This window comes from Haliotis asinina, chromosome 8, assembly GCF_037392515.1.
Source record: "Haliotis asinina isolate JCU_RB_2024 chromosome 8, JCU_Hal_asi_v2, whole genome shotgun sequence".
In the NCBI taxonomy this organism is placed as follows: Eukaryota; Metazoa; Mollusca; class Gastropoda; order Lepetellida; family Haliotidae; genus Haliotis; species Haliotis asinina.
This window is the reverse complement of record NC_090287.1, coordinates 37,433,734-37,458,870: the sequence shown is the minus strand read 5'-3', so window position 1 is coordinate 37,458,870 and position 25,137 is coordinate 37,433,734. Positions and strand designations below refer to the sequence as shown.

Sequence of the window (25,137 nt, the reverse complement as noted above, 5' to 3'; positions counted from 1 at the left end):
GCAGCAATTAGATACCGCCACTGTTTCTCTCCTCAATCCATATATACTGGTACGACCAGCTAATACTTGTCAATAATTAACCTCCATAGCTTTGTATGTCACAGCCTTACTGCACAGCAGTTGACCGAACCTTGCATGCAGCAGAGTTTGGTTTAACAAATCTTGAAATTTTGTTTTACATCATGGATTGTCAGCTTGATCTAGGAGGAAAGCTTCAGGAGGAGTTTACCATCAGCAATTACCCAAAGCTTGGAATTGGTGCAGGTTTCTGATACATCCAAGGGGAGCAACTCTGGACATCTTATTGTGTCAAATTGGATGTGTCCACTGACAGGATAAATAACTTGCTTTTACATAAAACAGCTTAAGTATGAGGGGAACATGGCAGTGTGGTAGCTGCAGTATTCAACACATTCACTATTTCTGATAAAGTATTCAGTAATAGCAATGGATGAAAAAATACAAAAGCCCAGCCTTATTTCATACACTAGTATTAGTCTCATTTAGTTTTGTGGGTACAACACTCATCACATTCAGTAGTGAGTACAGCATTCGTCACATTAAGTATAGAGTTCAGCATTCGTGACATTCAGTACTGAGTACAGCATTCATCACGTGCAACAATGAATACAGTATTCACCAGGTGATTAAAACGTTCATAATGAATTTCTAAAAATATGTATATAAACATTTATGTCAAAGAAATATTCAAAACCTAATCATTACTTGATTTCTTTGAGTTTCAGTATAAATAGTACTATATTATCATATTCATTTAATAGATAAATATCTTTGCTCTGCCCAAAACATACTGGACATTCTCAGTATGTTGAGCCAACTGAACATTCTCAGGATGTGGAGCCAGCTGAAATTCAAGCATTCTTTGCGAAAGGCCTGTCAGTCTTTATCCACAAAGATAAAATGGAACGTTCACAGAAGCAGAACTCACATCCCCTCCTGGTGCCTTTCAAAGCCAAGGAAAAACTAAGCTGCTGCCAGAGATGGTCAAATTAATCAATGTGGTCATTTCAGGGGGGACTGTAAGGCGTAAATATCATCAATGATATGTCATCATAGATATGCATGATTAGGGCACGGCGGACAAATTGTCTGGCAACAGCCAATATTTTTTTATTCTTGTAAACAAATCAATAACAGCGAGAGAGTTCTGAAAACAATGATTAAATTTATTCCATTTCAATATCACCAAGGTAATTATTGGAAATATTAGCAAACATTTTTTTTTAAATCTGCATGGAGGCTGTTGTAAATGAAAAGTATTTCTAGCCTCCATTTCCTCCATATTGCATAACTGGTTCATGTACTGTGCAGTCAGTTGGGATAAGTTCTTCATGAAGGGGGCAGGTCTCCTTTCTTGATGGGATCAGGTCTTCATGAAGGGGGCAGGTCTCCTTTCTTGATGGGATCAGGTCTTCATGAAGGGGGCAGGTCTCCTTTCTTGATGGGATCAGGTCTTCATGAAGGGGGCAGGTCTCCTTTCTTGATGGGATAAGTTCTTCATGAAGGGGGCAGGTCTCCTTTCTTGATGGGATCAGGTCTTCATGAAGGGGGCAGGTCTCCTTTCTTGATGGGATCAGGTCTTCATGAAGGGGGCAGGTCTCCTTTCTTGATGGGATAAGTTCTTCATGAAGGGGGCAGGTCTCCTTTCTTGATGGGATCAGGTCTTCATGAAGGGGGCAGGTCTCCTTTCTTGATGGGATCAGGTCTCCATGACATGATCAGGTCTCTTATGATGGGATCAGGTCTTCATGACAGGGGCAGGTCTTTATGACAGAGTCAGGTCTTCATGATGGGACCAAGTCTTTATGATGAGATCAGGTTTTCGTGATGGGATCAGGTCTCCATGACATGATCAGGTCTCTTATGATGGGATCAGGTCTTCATGATGGGGACAGGTCTTTATGACAGGGTCAGGTCTTCATGATGGGGACAGGTCTTTATGACAGGGTCTGGTTTTCAGGATGGAGTTAGGTCTTCATGATGGGATCAAGTCTTTCTGATGGGATCAGGTCCTCGAGATGGGATCAGGTCTTCAAGATGGGATAGGTCTTCATGACAGGGTCTGGTCTTCATGATGGGATCAAGTCTTTATGACGGGATCAGGTCTTCAAGACAGGATCAGGTCTTCAATATGAGATTAGGTCTTCACGACAGGGTCTGGTCTTCATGATGGGATCAGGTCCCCATGTTAAATAATAGTGTTAGTGTTTGTTCATATAGCAGAATCACTATGAACTGACTCAGTTTTACATACTAAACATCTTGCAGCATTGTGTCCACATTTTTGTTAAACACAGCACTCTGCAACTTCCTGCCACTGATTGAGTCTGAATTCGTGTGAATCAGTTCCCACACTATTTTGCTGACAATGAAATAATTATGACTAAAGTAACAAAATCGATCCTAAAGACTTTAACACAGGTATTGTGTAATTACACAAACGAATAGTGAACCTAAAACATGCAATATCTGGAATGTAATGCCAGCAGTAATGCTCATGCTTGAAAAGGAGAGTAAACACAATTTCTGAAACATTTTTGCGTGCATGCAAGAAAAGACTTGTTGCTAATAATCATTACTTGTAGAGTGGCAAAAAGGTTATTTCGTTGTTTTGAATACAAAATACTCAAACTAATATGCACACAAGTCAAGGTCAGTCAAAGTAACCTTGACCTTCAATGTCATCCAACCATATCTGAGAAAAGTTATAAGACATACAAAAGACATGAAGATTCTGACACCTGCTATGAGCCTGTGTTTGAGAAACGAGTTAGTGGTGAGCGATAAGCAAAACAAAACAATTCATTATTTGCATTCATTTATCTTAAAGATGCACTTTATACAAATTAGTTCTATTTTTTTCATAATGTAACCACTCTCCTAAACAATGATAAATATTTCAGACCTACAACTTTGAACTGTGGATCTCAGCAAGGATCTTGACATGCAGGATACAGGATATATATGGCTCACTATGGCTTCCTCGATCAAGCAGCCTTAACCCGTGTGACCTCGCTTGAAATACTGCAAACCATCTTCTCTACAGGAGCTGGAGCTAGGGTCACCTGGAACTAGGGCCATCTGAACCAGGCAACCGAGAAACCATAGATCCCACTCAAGTGTGAGATGCTACATGAAATTTCTCGCTGCACTGAGATACTGAACATGGGGAACGATAGTGGAGGAAGTTTTAGTCTCCAAAAGGATGTGTCCTGTCACTGTTTGGTGGAGGCTGGAAGACCATAAATACTACATTAATGAATATTAAACTACTGAATAACTCATGCTTACTGCTTCTCTTAAAATACCTTCTTTGACTGGCATTCTAAAAGTTGAGATGAACAATAAGGACAATTTTTGTAGATATACAAATTTTTTCATCTGTATAGGCATTCTATTCCTCCTAAAAAGGTTATGAATTTGGACCTTATAACCATTACTTTATTCATGTTTGTACTTTAGTCCAGTACTAAGAAGTATTCAAGTAATCAATCAGGTCTGAATGTATCACATGAGTGCTTAGAATAATGAACATGCCATGTGGATGACAATGACAAGGCCTAACAATCAGATCAATTTGTCAATTCTTTGTGTCTCATGAACCAATTCAAATTCTGTAATTTACACATGTATCTTTCATGAACTGTTCTTGGTTAAGAGAATGAGTTATTTAAACTATCTGCACAAACACTACAAGGGGTATCCATTATAGATTTCCCCTGATCCACTTCTGGTTTCCACATGTGGCTGAAGCTTCATGTGGGTAATGACACATATGTCTATGGCTCCTGTGGTAATGTTCAGCACTGAACAATGAAAGCTATTTCTTTACAAGCATTATACTGAAGTAAGACGTGACAAAGGAGCCAGTCCCTAGCAGTTATCACGCTTTTGTACTTGAAAGGTCACACACCAAAAGAAACCTATGATGAAATGAAAGCAACTTATTGGAGGATGCCCCATCGTTAGTCAATTCTAGTCAGTTAGCCCAAGATGATAGTTGCATAAACAATGGGAGGAGCGTGCAACTCCTGGTGGTTACCATGTAGAGTGAGTGAGTTTAGTGTTATGCCACTCAGCAATATTCCAGCTATATGGCGGCAGTCTGTAAATAGTCGAGTATGGACCAGACAATCCAGTGATCAACAGCATGATCATCGATCTGCACAACTGGAAACAGATGACATGTGTCAACCAACTCAGTGAGCCTGACCACCTGACCCTGTTAGTCGCCTCTTACGACATGATAGTTGCCCTTCATGGCAAGCATGGGTTGCTGAAGGCCTATTCTACCCCAGACGTTCACTTGTGGTTACCATGTCGAGAAGGACTAACAAGTGTGCCAAGTTTCATTCCACTAAGTCCATTGCAAGTAGGTCAGGGGAAATCTTTAATGAATGCTCCTCATATATTACAGATTAGTTATATTTTGGGTAAGGGTATACAGTATATAGCATGCTTCCCCTTTACCAGCTCACTGCCATAACAAACACCCCAAAGCACCTACACAGGGCTGAAGCATTTGATGGTATCATTTCTGATGCTATACACCAACAGAGTATTTCACAAACCAATGCAAACCCTGCAACATTCATCACAAACCAATGTAAACCCTGCAACATTCATCACAAACCAATGCAAACCCTGCAACATTCATCACAAACCAATTACCAAGGAGTACATGTGTTGGATTAATTACACATGCACTCTCGTGATTTCCAGTCAAACCCTTGGATGACAACTTGACATTTCAAAAACAACATAGTGTTAACAATTACACTGCAACAATCAGTGCCAGACATGTTACAAGTTGTAAACAGCAGATGTAAGATCATGAACTTCATGAAGTGAGGAGCATAAGCTTCAGTCTGCAAAACACGTAGGAGCTGTTGCATACACTGGCTATGATTTAATGTTCAATAGCTTTTTTTCAAGGTCCATGAATATCACTATCTTTAAATACATAATCCACAGTACAAGTGAGTCTGTTTGTAGAACATTAACATTTATGCTGCTTTTAGCACTATAGGTGAATTAGAGAAAGTGAGTGAATATGGTTTTATGCTGCTTTGCACTATTCCAGCAATATCATGGCAGGGGAATGGGCTTGATACATTGTACCCATGTGGGAAACTAAACCTAGATATTTGGTGTGACAAGTGAATGCTTTAAGTACTAGGTTATGCCTGCTTCTCTGCAGAAGAAGAGCCATCAGAAACAAAATGTACACACTGTATCTCATTTGTTAAATTCAGATTCATAAGATCTGAAAAGAAAAGACCCAACCTCATGGGGATCAACAGAGAAACATCAGACTGAAGTAAAAAATTCAAGAACACATCTGTCTGACATTGTTTATTGTTTTCTGAATATGTTTACAAGGTCACAGGTCAGACCATGTAGTAGATGACTATATACAAGTATAAACCATATCATAAATCCTGAAAAAAGGACATGCAACTTTTATCCAAATACAAAAGAGATGTCACATCAGCATGCTTGAGAAGACTGGAAATCCCGTTTGAACCGATATACCAATAGGTGTGAATGGAGAGTTTGACAAGAGGCAGAGAGAGTGAAGGAGAGAATCTGGGTACAAGAGAACAGTTGATGCATGTCAAAACCAGCCCATCACCTATGGCTGTGAACATGCAAGAGAGGCAATGGCCTCTCGCTCTCTCACCTGCAACCTGACCTTTGTTCTTGTCTGTACCCCCGAGTGTTGTCGGCATTTCTTGCTTATCTGAGAGCAGCAACAAAATGTCTAATTGGTGACACCATTATGGCAACATCAAACATCAACTATTCTCAGTGTAACTAGTCATCACAGTACCTTGGATCATCTTGCAATATCAAAGAATATAAATTTTTTACACACACACACAAAAAAGTAACACAAAAGAAAGTACCAAGTGGTCATAACACTTCGGGTAATCAGTATCATCTTGGCAGTATCAAAAATATATTTGTCCACAGAGCAACCAGTTCCAACAAAAATTCCAACACCTTGCATCGTCATAGCAACATCAAATATGACAGTCAGTAACATGGGCCTAGATTATCAAATCTCTCTTAGTACTACAATAGTTATGAGTGAATGATAATCAGAGGTGCAACATTTCACCCAGACCTCAGTCAGATTCAGTTTTCAATACTGGACCCTTCTTTTGAATTTTTTTTACTAGATTCCTCATAAAACACCCAGAGTTGGCATTTTTAGAGTGAAATCCTTTGTCAACTTTGCGATGTCTGGTAAGAACAATTGTTGCTGGATAATTAGCTTGCAGTCAACCAGTCACATTTCGCCTTATTTCAACGCTTGAAACTGCACGAGTTGGAGTCAAAATTACATTTACATTTTGGCTCCGAGGAAATAAGTCAAACAGGTATTCAAATATTGAATCGAAACAGTGATAACAGTTATCAAAAATCGAAACTAAGGTATCACATTCATTTTCGATGAATCAAAACTATTCGCTACAGCCCTAATGTTAATCATTATGGCTGCAAAAAAATTAACTATCCACAGAGCAGCTGGTGACAACACTGCCAGTCATCGTCAACAACTGTGCCAAGCTTTCACAGAGTAACCAGTAACACTTGCTGCAATGTCATCACTGACGAAAGCAGACTGTAGTAACCAGTAACACTTGCTGCAATGCAATCACTGACGAAAGCAGTCTGTAGTAACCAGTAACACTTGCTGCAATGCAATCACTGACGAAAGCAGTCTGTAGTAACCAGGAACACTTGCTGTTACCTCATCACTGACGAAAGCAGTCTGTTACAGAGTAACCTGTAACATTTGCTGTAAGATCATCACTGACTAAAGCAGTCTGTCATCACTGACTAAAGCAATCTGTTTTAGTGCAGCCATTAACATTTGCTGTACCGTCATCACTGAGTAAAGCAGTCAGAAGTAACCAGTAACACTTGCTGCAATGTCATCACCAACTAAAGCAGTCTGTTGCAACCAGTAACACATACTGCAACGTCATCACTGACTAAAGCAGTATATCATCACTTACTAAAGCAATCGGTTTTAGTGCAGCCATTAACACTTGCTGCAATGTCATCACCAACTAAAGCAGTCTGTTGCAACCAGAAACACATGCTGCAACGTCATCACTGACTAAAGCAGTCTGTCACAGAGTAACCAGTAACACTTGCTGCAATGTCATCACTGACTAAAGCAGTCTGTCACAGAGTAACCAGTAACACTTGCTGCAATGTCATCACTGACTAAAGCAGTCTGTCACAGAGTAACCGGTACCACATGCTGCAACGTCATCACTGACTAAAGCAGTCTGTTGCAACCAGAAACACATGCTGCAACGTCATCACTGACTAAAGCAGTCTGTTGCAACCAGAAACACATGCTGCAACGTCATCACTGACTAAAGCAGTCTGTTGCAACCAGAAACACATGCTGCAACGTCATCACTGACTAAAGCAGTCTGTCACAGAGTAACCAGTAACACTTGCTGCAATGCCATCACTGACTAAAGCAGTCTGTTGCAACCAGAAACACATGCTGCAACGTCATCACTGACTAAAGCAGTCTGTTGCAACCAGAAACACATGCTGCAACGTCATCACTGACTAAAGCAGTCTGTTGCAACCAGAAACACATGCTGCAACGTCATCACTGACTAAAGCAGTCTGTCACAGAGTAACCAGTAACACTTGCTGCAATGCCATCACTGACTAAAGCAGTCTGTTGCAACCAGAAACACATGCTGCAACGTCATCACTGACTAAAGCAGTCTGTTGCAACCAGAAACACATGCTGCAACGTCATCACTGACTAAAGCAGTCTGTCACAGAGTAACCAGTAACACTTGCTACAACGTCATCACTGACTAAAGCAGTCTGTCACAGAGTAACCAGACACACATGCTGCAACGTCATCACTGACTAAAGCAGTCTGTCACAGAGTAACCAGACACACATGCTGCAACGTCATCACTGACTAAAGCAGTCTGTCACAGAGTAACCAGAAACACTTGCTGCAACGTCATCACTGACTAAAGCAGTCTGTCACAGAGTAACCAGTAACACTTGCTACAACGTCATCACTGACTAAAGCAGTCTGTCACAGAGTAACCAGAAACACATGCTGCAACGTCATCACTGACATCACTGACTAAAGCAGTCTGTCAGAGTAACCAGTAACACTTGCTGCAATGTCATCACTGACTAAAGCAGTCTGTCATCACTGACTAAAGCAGTCTGTCACAGAGTAACCAGAAACACATGCTGCAATGTCATCACTGACTAAAGCAGTCTGTCATCACTGACTAAAGCAGTCTGTCACAGAGTAACCAGTAACACTTGCTGCAACGTCATCACAGACTAAAGCAGTCTGTCACAGAGTAACCAGTAACACTTGCTGCAACGTCATCACCGACTAAAGCAGTCTGTCACAGAGTAACCAGTAACACTTGCTGCAATGTCATCACCAACTAAAGCAGTCTGTCACAGAGTAACCAGTAACACTTGCTGCAACGTCATCACAGACTAAAGCAGTCTGTCACAGAGTAACCAGTAACACTTGCTGCAACGTCATCACCGACTAAAGCAGTCTGTCACAGAGTAACCAGTAACACTTGCTGCAACGTCATCACTGACTAAAGCAGTCTGTCACAGAGTAACCAGTAACACTTGCTGCAATGTCATCACTGACTAAAGCAGTCTGTCACAGAGTAACCAGTAACACTTGCTGCAACGTCATCACTGACTAAAGCAGTCTGTCACAGAGTAACCAGTAACACTTGCTGCAATGTCATCACTGACTAAAGCAGTCTGTCACAGAGTAACCAGTAACAACAACCATCATTATCTCCATCAACATGGCAGCATCAACCATTAAGGTTTGATACCTCCATGATTATCGCCTTTTATAGTTCAGTGGTATCCAACACAAAGTAATTCAATTGTGTTCATTGCTTAGGATTTCTCTAAACACAGATCAATGCAAATTCTGTAAGACAACAATACACAAGCTCCTTTGTGACTGCTTTCATTTACTGATGGTGTTGGAGACAGAGTGTTTACATTGTTGACTCTGCATTTCTCTAATCACCCATCCTGTTTCCACGAATCACGTACTGAGGTCAACGTGCGAGAACACTCTTGTTGACTTACAATCTTTCATTGCGCTACTATACATAGCACTAGCACTTACACAGCTAGGAACTTGAGATCCCATCATCCTTCCATTATGATGTAAAAATAATTCTGTTAAATATTTTCATTTTTCTAAATATTAACAATTGAACATAAGTTTTGTTTATCAACCTCATAAACAACCTGAAATCTGAGTGTGGAGGAAAAATGAAAGCAAACAGATGGTTGATTGAAGACACAAGATTCCCTCAGCCCCTAAGATGAAGAAATTTAACAGGACCAATCCACTTAAAAACTATCCTCAGAAATGTCTTTACATGTATACATGCAGTTTGGGTTGAGGGAAGGAGTCTGATTTTATGCAACCACTGATGTCATTCCAAAAATATCTAGAATCGAACCTGGACTTCTTCATGAGTGGGCACCTTAATCACTAAGCCACCCCACACCCTGCTTGGATAGGAAACATGTAGTTCACATACATTTGCATGCAATATACTCTGCAAAAAAAGTAGGGGAAGTTTGGTAGAAAGAATACCCACTGAGGAATGCTACAATGATATTTATCTTGTGATAAATCGATAGGTCGATAAATCACTGTAGACCATTTTTCTTTTTTCTTTTTCTTGCATATGTGCATGATCAGGGTTTTCAGGGTCAAATCACAAACTACTGACTGAAAATTGTAAACCTGAAATTTTCAAGTCATACTCCAGTCACCGATCAGTGGGGATAACTGAAAGAACATCCTTGCTTTGAATTAAATCCATGTGGTGATGCATTCTCAAAACATCCATTATTATTGTATCAAAATTGATTCAATCCCATATATCTCCCAATTTTGACAATTGTACATTGAAAGTACAGTCCCCCTACGTTTTTCGAAGAGTAAACAAACAACAATGACGATATAAAGTATTCCAGCAATATCAGGCAGGGGACACCAGAAACGGGCTTCACACATTGTACCCATGTGGGGAATCAAACCCAGGTCTTCGGGGTGACCTGCGTATGTTTTTCCATGAGGCTAACCCCACATCCCCTCTAGAACTGAAGCGACAACCCTTCTGCGCAATGTCTTCACCAACCCCTCCACCCATGAAAGCTTGATAACTAGTCAAGTCAGTGATTTCTACAACAGTTACCACATTTACACAACTAATATTCCCAATACTCTGCCATTCAATGGCTGCAGCAGTGGGAATGACGACGACAATTACAACGCTGCACACTGAGTGCACATCAGTGACCAGTAATAACATCATGTTACATGTGAATGATTAGGGAAAGTAAACAAATGTCTGCAAATAGGTTATGAAAGGAAGAACTGGGTGACATAACCATTCGTCATGGCAACGCATTGGTCCTGTTGGTGGCACAGTTATGGCCTACATAAACAATGTCACCACAGTCACCTGAATTGTCACATGTCATGATAAAACATTTAGCAGGGAAAAACTAAATATATAATCCCATGATTACTGGAAGGGAATATTACCTACATGATAGAATGTATGATACGATCACAGGTAAGGAATATTACTTCAGTTGTCAAAACAACATAAACAGAATATTACCAGAACTGTCACATGATCGTAGGTAGGTAATATTACCTGAACATGATCACAGACTGGGAATATTTCTCTTTCCTATGAGCACTAACATCAAATATAATCATGTCTAATCTGAGCAAGAAATGCAGAAGACTGCTTATTGATAAGTAGGTTATACACCAACATAAACTATTCTACAATAATCAAAACCTTGAGTAATCACTAACTAGACATGGAAATATTACCAATATAGTAACTTGAGCTGTGGCTGTGACCGATTCCGGTGCAAATATTTGCCAGGATGATAGCCAGGCATCACCAGAACCAAACCACAGCCACCAGATCTTCCACTGGGGAATATGGACCATGTCCAGATATCAGAGTATGGATTAAAGGCATTACAGTTCAATGAGTGCTTGATAAAGGTCAGATCAACTTCAGAGATGTGTTTAGCTACATTGGATAAAGTGCTTGCAGCAAAGTCAGGCATTTCCACCTGGGAAGCTGATGAAAACCCTCCTGGGATTCAACCATTCGTAGAATGTAAGGCACACCAATCACTTCTGTCACTTGAGATTTTATGTGTCAATACTCATTTCACATACGGACACAGACAGATGTACTCACCCAGCTTGCTGAAAGTCTTTTCCTTCTGTGGTATTCTGTCGATGCATGGAAATCCGCCACACTCAGCGAAGCAAAGTGACTTGTTAAGGTAGAGGAAGAAGATGAGGAGGAGCACCAGGAAGGCCCCTACTGCTCCGAGGAAGGCAATAGCCTCAACGGGAACTGAGGACAAACAAAGGGCATTGAATACAGCACAGGAACATTTGTAACTTCACTACACACTACACAATTAATTACGAATTCAGCATGTAACATTTTACAGATTAAAGATAGTATGCAACAGAGAAAGTTCGGGTGATCCTCTCATAGTCAGGCTTCTAAGGCTCATCATCAGCTCAGGGCATATGCCCCCTCTACACGCAGCGAATGGTACTTCTGCAAAGGAAGAGCTGCCCAGTCAAACCCACCAAGAACTTTGTGGAGAATATGAAACACGGAGGCCTTATTACTATCATTATCTCAACTTCATATAAATGTTTATACAACATTAATGCATCTTATAATGGGGACTTCACTTCTCAGCAAAGCACGGATTGTTGTTCTTTATTGGGTTGAGTCCCATCTGGATTCAAACCCACACCTTTGGAGCATGGGCCTAATTTGGGTGGGTTAGACAGTTCAACCACTTGCTTGACAATGACATTAAAATCTATGTCGAAACATCGCCTACACAGAAAAAAGTTGTATGTCCATAAAAAGTGTATGTATTCTTTAGGACTCAAACCAACAAAAGTACAAGTATCTGTATTTTACTGAGACACAGAAATCTAAAATATAGCATGCACTTTCTTTTGGTATTGTTTATTCAAATGTCTACACAAATACTGTCAAACACTAACAGTCTAATTTATTTTTGTCTCAAAGGAAAATCTGGAATCCTGTGTATTCCTTATTTTCTCATCATTTTGTAGTTGCATGTAACCAAGAGGAGCCAGCCCCAAATTTGTGCAATGATGAAGCTGAGCTCCCGAAGATAGATAAAATTAGGAATCTTCCCAATAAGTTAGGGATCCCTATAAACTGTTACTCTCAAGGAACAAGACTTTTCAATGCCATCACTCATAGTGATCTTAAAACAACTGAAACTGGTTTACAGTAGTCGGCAGTGTTTGTGAATGTTAGGTGAATAAAATAAACAGTGCATGGAATTTACTGGGCAGCCTACTCAACTCCAGGCTAACTTTCTTGTGTAAACAATTTGAGAACGTTTGTGATTTAAGTGTTAGATTTATTTAGCTATCATTATTTATAGTGAAAGATGATCCTCGGCCTCCTATAATAAAACTATCTACATCTTTGTATATTTCTGAAAAGTATCAGAATGAATTTGTCTTTGTTTGAATGACAGAGTCGATCTGCATTTTACAAGATGCTTCCAATAAATTCAGGAGGGTCGGCATCTCTGCTAACCTCATGAATTATTCAAGTGGGATCTGTGGGTCTTTGACACAAGGCACCCTAGCAGTCTATGGAAAATCTAAAATTCAGGGAAAGTGACAAAAATGTACCTCCACATGCACCCTAGTTGTTTATAGTAAATCCTTATTCTAGACAATGTCAATCAATTATTTAATATCACATCAATCAAGATTACCACTAGAACACAGTGAGAATGAATGCCCTACCTATCAGTAAAATATAAAACCTGTGCATGATATGGGTTGGAGGTGGGTGGATAACAGCAGTGTGTTTACGAAAGTTTTCTTCTCCATATACAATATATATCCTTTCCTGTGCTAGATATGTGAGTTAACATCCAGGAAACAAAGAGCAGGACTTGGTAAACAAGACCTATTCAAATGAGACTGACTTGGTTACTGATTCTAAGTGTTATTACATGTATTGGTGCTATCCATTCAGTGCTTGAGTATGGTTTTAACCTGAGCCAGTATGCCTCACAGCATCTGAAAAGTCTGTTCAACTTGAACCGATGCTGCATATTTTTGTTATACAGGTCGCTTTTAATGAGTGAGAGAGTTTAGTTTTAATCTGGTTTTGACAATATTCCAGCCATATAAAAGCAGAAACATCAGGAATGGGCTTCACACATTGCACCCATTGTGTGGAATTGAACCCAGACTTGTCAAATGAACATTTTACCCACCAGGCAACTCCACTGACCTCTTGCTTTCAATTGAAACAAAATTTTACAAGATTACTACAAAGAAAGACAACTGCATATAGAGTGGGTGTTTGCTGTAAGTGTTGGAACATGGTAAATGTTTGACTGCTGAAACTCTGAGAATGCTGTAACCGTTTGACTGCTGTAACTGTTTGAACAGTGTAACTGTTTCAATGGTTTAATGTTTGAATGGTGTAACTGTTTGAATGGTGTAACTGTCTGAATGCTGTAACTGTCTGAATACTGTAACCGTTTGAATACTGTAACTGTTTGAGTGGTGTAACTGTTCGAATAGTGTAACTGTTTGAATGATGTAATTGTTTCAATACTCTAATCAACTGAATCTTGCACCCCTGTAACTATACAGTAAGTCAAGTTTTTAAACAGAAAACATAGCATGAACGCTTACTTTTATGAGATTTCAATTTTTCAAAACTTGTGTTTCCTTTGGTGTTCAGTCTATATTGGCAGCCTTTCAATACATGTAATTGTTTCTGTACTGTACAACTGATACTACAAAAAATGATTATGCCCATATAAAGATGCTTATTAATGTGAATATGAGCAACAAATATTTTCACAATAATTTCATACTCAATTAGTTACATGAATATATATATGTATATAGACACAAAGTTCAACAGTGTACAGAAGTACACATAATCCACAAAATGACAAACACAAATTCTTGGGTTTTTTTTCAACTTTATCTTCAGGGAGACATTACTGCTTCAGATTATACTGTGATGTTATAATGTTGTCACAAAGTAACATTCACAAAGGCTGTGATGTTGTGTTATACATGCATAATCTCTGTGTGTGGCATTTGTCTGCATCTGTGAGTCTGTGTGCATGGGGTTATGGTGTGTGTGTGTGTGTGTGTGTGTGAGGAGAGTGAGTGAGTGAATGAATATGTGTGTGAGTGTGTGTTTGTTTCATTCTTTGTTTGGTATGTGTGTTGTGTGTGTGTATCAATGTGCAAAATAGTTTCAAAATGCTACAAGCCCACAAAACAATTCACCAGCCCCCCAAAATTGAAAGCTGACATAGTTCCATCATTAATCTGCTAAAATGATGAATATTTCAGGCCATAATCTTGCATGATTTAAAAATGTATTACCCTAAAAATGATATATTTACAAAATGCCCCTATGAAAATCCACTAGCCAGTCGAACCAGTGACTATGAGTATTCACTGGCCCTATTTGATTTCTACTAGCCACAGGCTAGGGGGCCAGTGGTTATTTCACACAGTGGTGAACAGGCATGTGAGTTCATCCATTTGACTGAAAAGAAAGAAAACATACAGATCCTATTACCAGTCGGTGAATCATGCATCTTGATAAACAGAGAATAAAGAGAATGTTAGAATGTTAATGCAAAAATTCTGCCCTTTCAGATCTGGAAATTTGATGAGTTGTTTGTCAATTATTTAAACTGGAAACGCCGAGTCACAATCCACAGTTACGCCTCCCCGGTACCACAAGAGTCATCAGAGTCAATAATGACCCAAGTGACATAACAGATGGCATAACACCTGTGATATATTGCCAATTTACCATAATCCTTTGCTAACCCTTGACGACACACACACTGCCAATCATTTAACAATCAATAACATCAAAACCTGTGAGAACAGATGGCGCCGGAAAGAACAGTAAACTTCACAGATGACACAAGATATCAACCCCATGCATTCATTATTACTCTCATGACTGCCAGTATCAGTTTGTTCAACAACTCTACAGAATGTGCAGAGCACCATGTGTCACTGTAATCCAGTAGGGTGAGTTATTGTCCTGTACCATTCACAAATTAATGTCAATAAAATACGAGTAATTTTCATGTTATCTTTCACCGATGGAAAGTGTCTCTCGGCCCTGAAGCTCACCTTCACGTGTATCAAATTTGTGTGTCCATGAAGGAAGTTTACAAGATACATACACTATTCATAATTTCTGCAAACAAAATGATGTCTGATGTAACAAAAATACAGTTGAACAGGTACATCCTAATGTCTGTTGTCACTTTAATCCCATATTTCACATCTTCTTTGACAAAATTTATTAGCTCTTGTTTGCTTGCCTGAAATAATTCTGAACACAACTCATGACACAGAAATAATACGCAAGTGCACACTATGAAAAAGAACAAATAGTTCCACAAAAGTATACTAAACAGCAAAAGAAATGCCACTCTGGCCTTTGTCAAGCTTTCAAACAGAAGACATAAACATGAATGCTCACTTTTATGAGATTTCATTTTTTTGAAAATTGTTTTTCATTTGCTGTTTGGACTATATAAGTTTTAGTCAAACCAACCTTTTCATAAGGACTTCTCCAGGTACTCAAACTTGGCTTACCGGGTATACCCTGCCATATATGTCACAATTAGAGTGAAAATATTAAAGCAAAGATGGAAAGAGGTGTTTCTTAACTGTCGTGGTGGCCATATTGAAAATCATATTCAAATCTCTTTACATAATTTAGCAGTTCCTCCTGGATACCGCAGCAGTTTTTTAAGAATTCCATGGCAAATTTAAGCAAATTCTGCACCCCATTTTTCAATATTCTGCAAAACATTCTGCTGTTAAAACATTAAGGAAAAAACATTATACAGACATTTGTAGTTTAATTCTCAAACACAGATATAAAGTTAAGTTGACAGTACACATCACATCTTGAGTAAGTTTGATGACAAGGCACCGACACCTTTTCCGTGTTTGCAACGTTGATGCATATGAACAACTTCCGGTTTCATGCAAATAACAAATTTATATTTAAACAAACTCTGAAATAATTTCTATTTTCAAAAAGATCGATTTTGAGAACATAATTGCAGTGTCAAATTCATCTAATTTTATTTGAAACATGTCTAAAACTTGCTTTAATCGTAAATATTTTCAAAATATGGTGTCACAAAAAATATGCCAGTTCGTTTTATGTGTGACCGATCCTACTTATGACATTAAATCTAATTTTCGTTTTGGCTGTCAGCCAGTTTTCACTCAATTTTTTAAAATAAGCAATTTCCACGGCAGAAAAGTGGCAAATTCTGCACGGATTCAGCCCGAAAATATGTTTTCCGCAGACCAGACTTTTTACTGCATGGAAAGGTAAATTCTGTGATTTTTTCTGCAACTGCGGAATCGTGGAATCCAGGAGGACCTGATTTAGGCTTCTTCATTGGTAGGATCAAGCATGTAAGGTATCGACTTCACTGGTTGTTGAGAGGATACTACGGTGAAATGGATTTGACAAGGTCAAATAAAAGTCAAAGTTCATAACTTCACAAAAATAGATCTTATACGATAAGATGCACTCCTCACTACACCTATGTAGCTTCTCATTCCATATTTTGAAAATCTATGACTTAGCAATAAAAAGCCACAGTAGCCATTTATGAAGTGTTGCCTTCATTGGTCTTGTGCACTCCATGAATAAGTGGGGCGGTGAGGTGGCCGAGTGGTTAAAGCGTTCGCTCGTCACGCCGAAGGCACGGGTTTGATTCCCCACATGGGCATAATGTGTGAAGTCCATTTCTGGTGTTCCCTGTTGTGATATTGCTGGAACATTGCTAAAAGTGGCGTAAAACCCAACTCACTCACTCATTCCACAAATAGCTGCAATGTTGCTGTTGGGGGGGTTAAACACTATTCATTCACTCACTGAGTGGCCTAATGGTTTCTGTGGATATATTTATCAAAGATGGATAAAACTGCACGACACTAACTGCTTGACACTTGATTAGGTAAGATAAAAACTTTAGGAAGACTCCTGTCTATGGACAACTACAATGACCTAAGTTCACACAGCTTTTTGAGATCTTAGCGCTAAAATAATCCTAACTCCTATGCCTTAAAAGAGTCTTACAGTTGTAACAATATAATTGCTTTGTTCTAAACACAGGTGAGCTAAACAGAAACACCACATCAAACTCTTACAAGAGCTCACTCATGTAATCAGTGTAGGAATGATGTAGAAAAGCTGTCCACAGGACTGGCTGGTCAAATTTTTTACCAGTTCTGCCAAAATCTATCCGGTCCTCCAATTACAAATAAAACACCATTTCAACACTTAAACCTGCATTCCTCACCCAAGATGGTATTCAACATGTCCTGGAATAACACAAGTGGTTCACCAATGTTAAAACTGGTTTGTTTTATTTCAAGCTTTCATTTAGTATGCACACATAGAGCTTGGACTATTAAATCCCTCCTAGAAAAATCATCTGGTTACAACATCAAAGAACTTGTCTTCTAGTCATCAACATCTCCAACAAGATCTGAAAACTGACCTGACCCCGATCTTTCCTACCTGGAGTAATGCAACATAATACTAAGCAAAACTTCCATGGCCTAGATCTTTAAGCTCTCTTAGTGCTAAGATAGTTGTAAGTTAATGTTAATGTATGGCACTTGCGACAATCTTAGTGTTAAGAGACCTTAAAAAATCTAGGCACTGGGAAGCAAATTAAATCTGATACTGCATCATGATTGTCAAAATTATTAAGGAAAAAAAACCCTGTGATATTCAGATAGAAGTGTCACAACTACTGCTGTGTTATATCTTTTGTGAAATAAGTAGTTTACTAGCTTCAGGGACATCTGACTGCAATCTGTATTAGTCATTAAATGTCAGATGACCAAAACATTTTGTAAAAAGAATAGCCAAAGTCTATCATATGATTTACCATGAAAATAAACATTGCATGAATATGCCTCTATTCAAGACTCCCAGATTTGACAAGGCATAATCAAATGTCCAATAGTTCCCATTCCATTCTGTCTCCAGGGTAGTGCCACACCATCCAAGGAAAACCCAGACATGTTTGATGGGTAACAAGTCTGCACTGAGTTGTGGCATGGTAAGGAGGTTAGGTTCTGTTGCAGTACTCCTTAACAATACAAGACCTGTATATTGTTGCATTGTCACCCTAAACCTCAAAACTAAGCCATGTCTGCATGCAAATGGCACCAAATGTGTCGCCAGGATGGTACTGCCAAGTGACACATCTGTGAGTAACATGCACAGGTGTTTGATAGTCACTGCATGAGCCAACCTCAAGATGATCATTTTGTCTAGCATGAACAGCATGAAAATATTCATTCCATCCACGCCACATTCTGCTGCGTTTAGCAAGAAAGTCGAAAGTTAACCTTGATTCAATCCAAAACGAAATGTTTGTCCAATGATGATAAGTCTGGTACCGTTGTTCTTGATGGTCCATCAATCATGCAGTAACGTAATGGTCTGTCAGTCAAGGGATAACAAGTGGACGTCAGGCATGCAGGTTCCAATTTTGTAGTCATTTGACCACTCACACTGTCACCTGTAGCTCTGTGATGCTCATGTCCAGTTTGACAGATACTTTAAAGATAGTTCTGTAAATGTGGTACCGAGATGAAATGGTCAACGCCAGCTGTCCATTGGTCACCAATATCCACATATGTCATTAACGCTAAGTTGAGTTTTGCAACCTCTTTCAGCAATATTCCAGCAATATCACAGCAGGGGACTCAAGAAGTGAGATTCACACATTGCACTAATGTGAGGAATCAAACCCGGGTCTTTGGCATGACGATCGAACACTTTAACCACTAGGCTACCCCAACTCCCCTACTGGTTCTGAAACATTGAGAGCTCAAGCCAACTGCATGTAGATGTTCCAGACATGACAGCTGCCACACATCAATAGTTAATCGAGCTAAAACAATATCAGAAAAACTTTCAAACTGATTTTATCACTGAAACATTCAGCAACACATTGAGAAGTGTCACAGAATTTTTCCAAATTTGACCTCAACCATGTCTATAAGAACAGTACTTCAAAAGGCTTGCAAAAGGTTTGCATTTCCATATAATTCATATTACCATTATTCATTATATTACCCCAAAAATGAATCTAGTACTTCTGTTCAGTAGTGTTGGGAATTCTGAGAGCAAGTTTGTTTTGCTGTGAGAACAAACAAATGTTTTTAATTAAGTGAAAAATTTGGTTACATAAACATCAACCATGATAAGAGAATAAAATATCAAATTACATCATGTTCAAATGTATTTCAAAGCAATAAACATAACCATTATACATACCAATATGACCACATTATTTTTATAATAGCCAATATATATCTTACCAGCTGTAATGGCTGCAGAATGAGTCAAAAGTGTACCATTTCCATGCAGCATGTATATGTTTTCTGAGACGTTAAATGTGGACTACATCGAGGAAGCAATCGAAGATTGTAACAAAACAAAAGTGTAATACATCACAGTGAAGGGTTTGATTTGGTTTGGTGAGGTATGTCGTTTTATGCGGCATTCAGCAATATTCCAGCTATATGGTGGCAGTGTAAATAATCAAAACTGGAACAAACAATCCAGTGATCAACATTATAATCATCAATCTATGTAAATGGGATATGATGACGTGTCAACCAAGTCAGTGAGTCTGACCACTCTATTCTGTCAGGCACCCCTAACGACAAGCATGGGTTACTGAAGACCAATTCTAACCTGGATCTTCACAATTCCAGTAAATATGCAGGGACAAATTATTATCATCTGCGTAAATAGCATCTACTGTATCAGACTAGTCGCCATTTACATTGATGACATCATTTTCTAATCTCATGTGTTTATTCAAATATGCTGAGATATATGAATAAAATGTCATGGCTTTGGCACTCAAGCCATAATTTTTAGAATATTTTGTTTCTTTGTTGTTGAACAGCACTCAGCAACATTTTAGCTACATGACAGATATGTTATTACTCAGGTTTATTTGCGTGATGTTTCATGTCACACCCAGGAATATTCCAGCTGTTGGACAGCTGTTTGTAAAGAATCAAGCCTGGACGAGACAATCCAGTGATCAGCAGCATGAGCATCAACCTACACAAATGGGACATGATGACATGTGTCAAACAAGTCAGCGAGCCTGACTTCCCAATCACATTAGTCGATATGACATATGATGGTCTATGGTAGAGTAGGCCTTTAGCAACCCATGGTTGCCATAAAAACCGTCTGTGTTTGTCATAAGTGGTCAGGCTCGCTGACTTGTCTGGAATATTGCAGAGTGCGGCGTAAAACTAAACTCTCTTATTCACTCACTCACTCATTAGTCGATACTAAGTGAAAAATTTGGTTACATGCATGGTTTGCTGAAGTACAATTCTAAACTGTATCTTCACAAGTTGCGTTTGATCAAGACTGAACCAGACAATCCAGTGACTGACATCAGCAGTTTCCACCACGTAACTAGGATACAATGACAGGAACCAACCAAGGCAGTGACACTGACCACCCATTCCTTTTGGTTGTTCTTTAAAACTGACCAATCTAATGTTTAAGGGGATTTTTAAAACATGTCTGGGTTGCATCTGTGGCTGCTCACAAACATTCAACAGACAATGGAAGACAATACATTTGATCCTTCATCTGCTGTGTATTATCGCCACAAAGTTTACATGATAGTCTGTGGTTTGAGTATTTAAATTGTGGTCACATAATCATGAATGTGCATTGATGATGACTGATCATCAATAACCTTGCCAAGCCCAAGCCCCAACATGATCTTGATCTGAGAAAGTGGTCTAGTGTGAAAAGAACATGTTGAGAAAACAGACTCGTGGAGATCCAGGTAGAACAGGCCTTCAGCAACCCATGCTTGCCAAAGTAGGTGACTATGCTTGTCGAAAAAGGCAAATAATGGGATTGGGTGGTCAGGCTCACTGACTTGGTGGTCCAGACTCGATTATTTACAGACCGTCAACATATAGTTGGAACATTGCTGAGTGCGGCGTACAATTAAACTCACTCGCTCACTCACTCATCTCAGAAAACATGAATACTGAAGTGTATGGGTGACGTAATATTTAAAATTGCAGATCCTTATACCGATATTGACAAACACAAATTCAACAATAAAATGATGCAATGATCCTGCAAAATGTTTACAGACAAATGATCACAATTTGACAAACCACAAGTTCACACAAACCCAACAGATTATAGGTATAAGGACGAAATTCATAATCGCTTTGGACATGTGACATTAACCTCTGAAAAAAGATCCCTCAAATAAAATAGAATCAGCAAAAACAGACTGGTCCCACATCCAAAGCTATCCTTTCTACAGACAAAAGCCTGGGTTCTCCAAGGACAAGGGTGATAGAACATGCTTACTGTCTCCGATGAATTTCATGGGTGCAGTATGCCCCGATGGCAGTTCCTGCTACTGCTGCCTGTTGCTGACTCCAGAGACACTGCAGCAGATGTCTGTTATTGGGTGGTGTGGCTAAATGTCAGCGAGAAGCATCAAGCTACAGTGTATGTGCAAACAGCTGTCACCAGATGTTTGTGTCGGCCGTTGTGCTGCTGAATGACGAATCTCCAATTGTGCATACCTTTACATCCATGAACATCTATTAAATTCGATTATAACCAAGGTGGGTCATAATTCTTTAATTGAAAATGGTGGGTAGAGATTTGTTTCCATTGATCTGAACCATACGTATTCCTTTCCTTTCTATGCAGATTAATAAATAAGTTTCAACAATGCCATGTTAAACATGCTATTTATATAAGTGGCAGATTCGTTTTCATCACTATCAGAAACCTTGTTAAAAGCAGAGTCTATTGTATGATTCTAACTGAATCATGAATCACTATCAACAAGGAAGGATATCAATCGGTGAGAGGGTGAGTATGGTTTTATGCCACTTTTTGCAACATTCGAGCAATATCATGCGGGGGACACCAGAAATGGGATTTACTCATTGCCCTCATGAGGGGAATCAAAACCAGTTTTTCAGTGAGACAAGCAGCTGCATTAGAGTAACCTACCACCCCAGTAATGATATCATTAGTTTTTGTGAAGTACATCCTCCAGACATGGTGATAATCATCACAAACACATGCAAAGGCTAGTAAACAAACACAAGACCATATAGTCTATGTTCAAGTAGACATTTGTTTTGGACATACATCCGTTACTGAGAGATCAGATTTTGGAAATAATCTCACCATCATATAACACTTCAAACACTGAGAAATAGATAAATCATGCTCTTTGAAATCTGAATAAATGGCATGTCCAATTGTTCGACAAAAGTTGTGGAATGTCGACACCAAAGGCTGGAGCTGCAGCTACGCTGCTTGACATGAAAGGAAACAATAGAAGGGAAAGCATATAATGGTCTTTTATCTCACTATGGGCTATTATGCATAGATCTCAACATTGAACAGACGAGGTGGTTTTGCTGGTCTCTATGTCTTGCTTATGTGGGTAAATCAAAGGAAGATAATTGGTTAATTGTCCATTATGCTTCTGTATCAGATCTTCGATTATCTGAAGCTTGATAAAAATCACCATTACACCTATTTATTTCACAGTAAATTTCACATTACATCTGCTTTCATTTTTGACAAATTGTACTGACCTTTGAGGATAAAGAATTACTATCCTAAAATGCCCACTGGATCATGAAAATAAATTCTTCAATTTTATCATGTGGAGCAATGATGTACAAAGGTGAAAAATAAAATCTTTTGACATATTCAAACTTGGTTCTTTTCAGAGACTTTGACAATCCACATGGCCCTGATGTTGATTCTAGCTGTCACAAATACTCGCTAAATGTAAAGAAATCTTTCCTTAATTATTGTATCAAGGATTTACATTCATTTTTGAGATAGTAATCTCATTGACCCAGCAAACTGTCTCCCTTCTTCTTCAGCCTTGGAATCCAAATAACCTGTGTTTAGGTTTTAGGGTCAGGTGAAGATTAAATAGCACTGCTGCTTCATTTGGACAAATTTCTTCCTAAGCCAAATAAGGCCCTGATGTTGGAACGTTGAAGTTGTGATCTCAGTTTGAAGCAGGCTGTTAAAACAATATTTTGGTCATGTTTGCTCAACTGATGAGAGTTGTTACTGTCAACAATAGAGATGTCACTTATGATGGTTGCACGACCAACAGGTTGGTAGCTGTACCATGAGTCTTGGCAGTCACAACTAGTGGGATTTAATCAGAAGCTACGAAATCCACCTTCGACAGTACGATCCTAACATTGGCTGGTTTGTTGTTTAATGCTGCAATATTCCAGCTATTATGGTAGCAGTAATCCTCAGATTGAACAACTTCAATGAGATGCTGTTTGTACAGGAAAATAAAACAGTTGGTGGTTCTTGATATGTGAAATATAACCAAACACTTAAGGAAACCGATTTTTATGTGAGAATGTTGATTTAGTTTCCAACATCGATTCTCGTTTGTTTGCGAATTTCAAATTCAGGAACACTACATTTTTCTAATTTAGTGGAGTCAGTTTCTGGTTTGGCCAAATGTTTCCAAGCAATATCCAGAATACAATCAATACTGTTGGCTATTAATTTTGTAGACCACAGCAGGAAATCTTGGAGTTGTTTGATTATATGAGCTACACAGTATATTCTTGTTCTTACGCTGTGCAGTCCCAACGGTTCCTGGAGGGTGGGCAACAAATCTCCCAAATCATTGGCTTCAGAGAACCTTTATCCTTGAGACCATGGTTTCCGTGACCTCTTTAGGATGTCTGATACAGACTCTGTATATTGATGTTGGCGTTTCGTTACTACTAAGGAAGACTGCTATCATCTCTTATTTTGTCATTACATCTCTATGGCATTCCAGTATGTAATGGTGCAAGTCCAGTGACTTTCACAGGACACTGATTTAAAGCTATTAGACAGATACTAAAGATATCAGGATTTTCAGGCTCACCCTCATGCCCTTTTAAGAGAAACATTACAAGAACATCAGACTGCTGGAAATGTAGGGGAAAAGTACACTGTTAGCATTTACACTTTGTTAATCCCCAAACAGCTTATCTTATGCTCACATATGTTTTTCTGCTCTATTTTAGATATTCAGAGTCAAGAGAATGATCACGTTACTAGAACGGAATAAGCACTGTTTTTGTTAATGTCAAAGGTATTGAAAGGGCAGGTAGAATCTCAAACATACTGAAGGTAGTGCCATTGGTATTCAGGGTAATAGAGTCTTGGTTAACTTCCATCTTTGTCGGCAATTACCTTTTAAACAAAAAGTTGTTTTTTTTCATCACCTAACCTGGATCAAACGGCATTGAAGTACAGGAGAGAGCGAGTGAGTTTAGTTTTATGCCACACTCACTGCAGGAGAAAAGAGAAGCTATGTACGAGGGTTGGCTGAAAAGTTCTCAGCCTGAGTGGTTTTTCCCCACCAGGTAGAGACAGGTGTTTGCCACCAATGAGGACAATCATTTAGTGAATCATAGACACAAGAACTACAAACGTACTAATAGTTTTATCTCAACTACAGCTCTTTGGGTAAACCTATCCTCTGAAATCATCAGAAATGGACAAAACTGAATACAGGGCAGTCATCAAGTACTTGCAAAAGAAAGGGATGTCCCCAACACAGATACATGCTGACATGGTCTCCACTCTATGGGATGATGCTCCTTCATTTTCCACAGTAAAGAAGTGGGCTGCAGAATTTAAGCGTGGCAGACAAAGCCTTGATGATGACCCACGCTCGGGAAGGCCTTCAACAGCAACCACTCCAGAAAACATCACGCGAGTGCTCGATATGTTGATGGATGATCGACGATTGACTACTCGACATATTGCTAGTGTAGTGGGCATCTCTCATGAGAGG

At 39.1% G+C, this 25,137-nt stretch overlaps 1 protein-coding gene across 2 annotated transcripts in view; it reads right to left on the bottom strand.

Annotated features, from left to right (window-relative positions):
- Nucleotides 1-25,137, bottom strand: part of LOC137294437 (synaptotagmin-14-like) — a 70,014-nt gene that overhangs the window by 38,803 nt on the left and 6,074 nt on the right. For both annotated transcript variants that reach the window (XM_067825445.1, XM_067825446.1), the window contains exons 2-3: nt 11,331-11,492; nt 5,705-5,764 (exon numbers count right to left, since the gene is read on the bottom strand). In XM_067825445.1, coding sequence (XP_067681546.1) covers nt 5,705-5,764; nt 11,331-11,492 — 222 coding nt within the window. The remainder of the gene's footprint in view (nt 1-5,704; nt 5,765-11,330; nt 11,493-25,137) is intronic.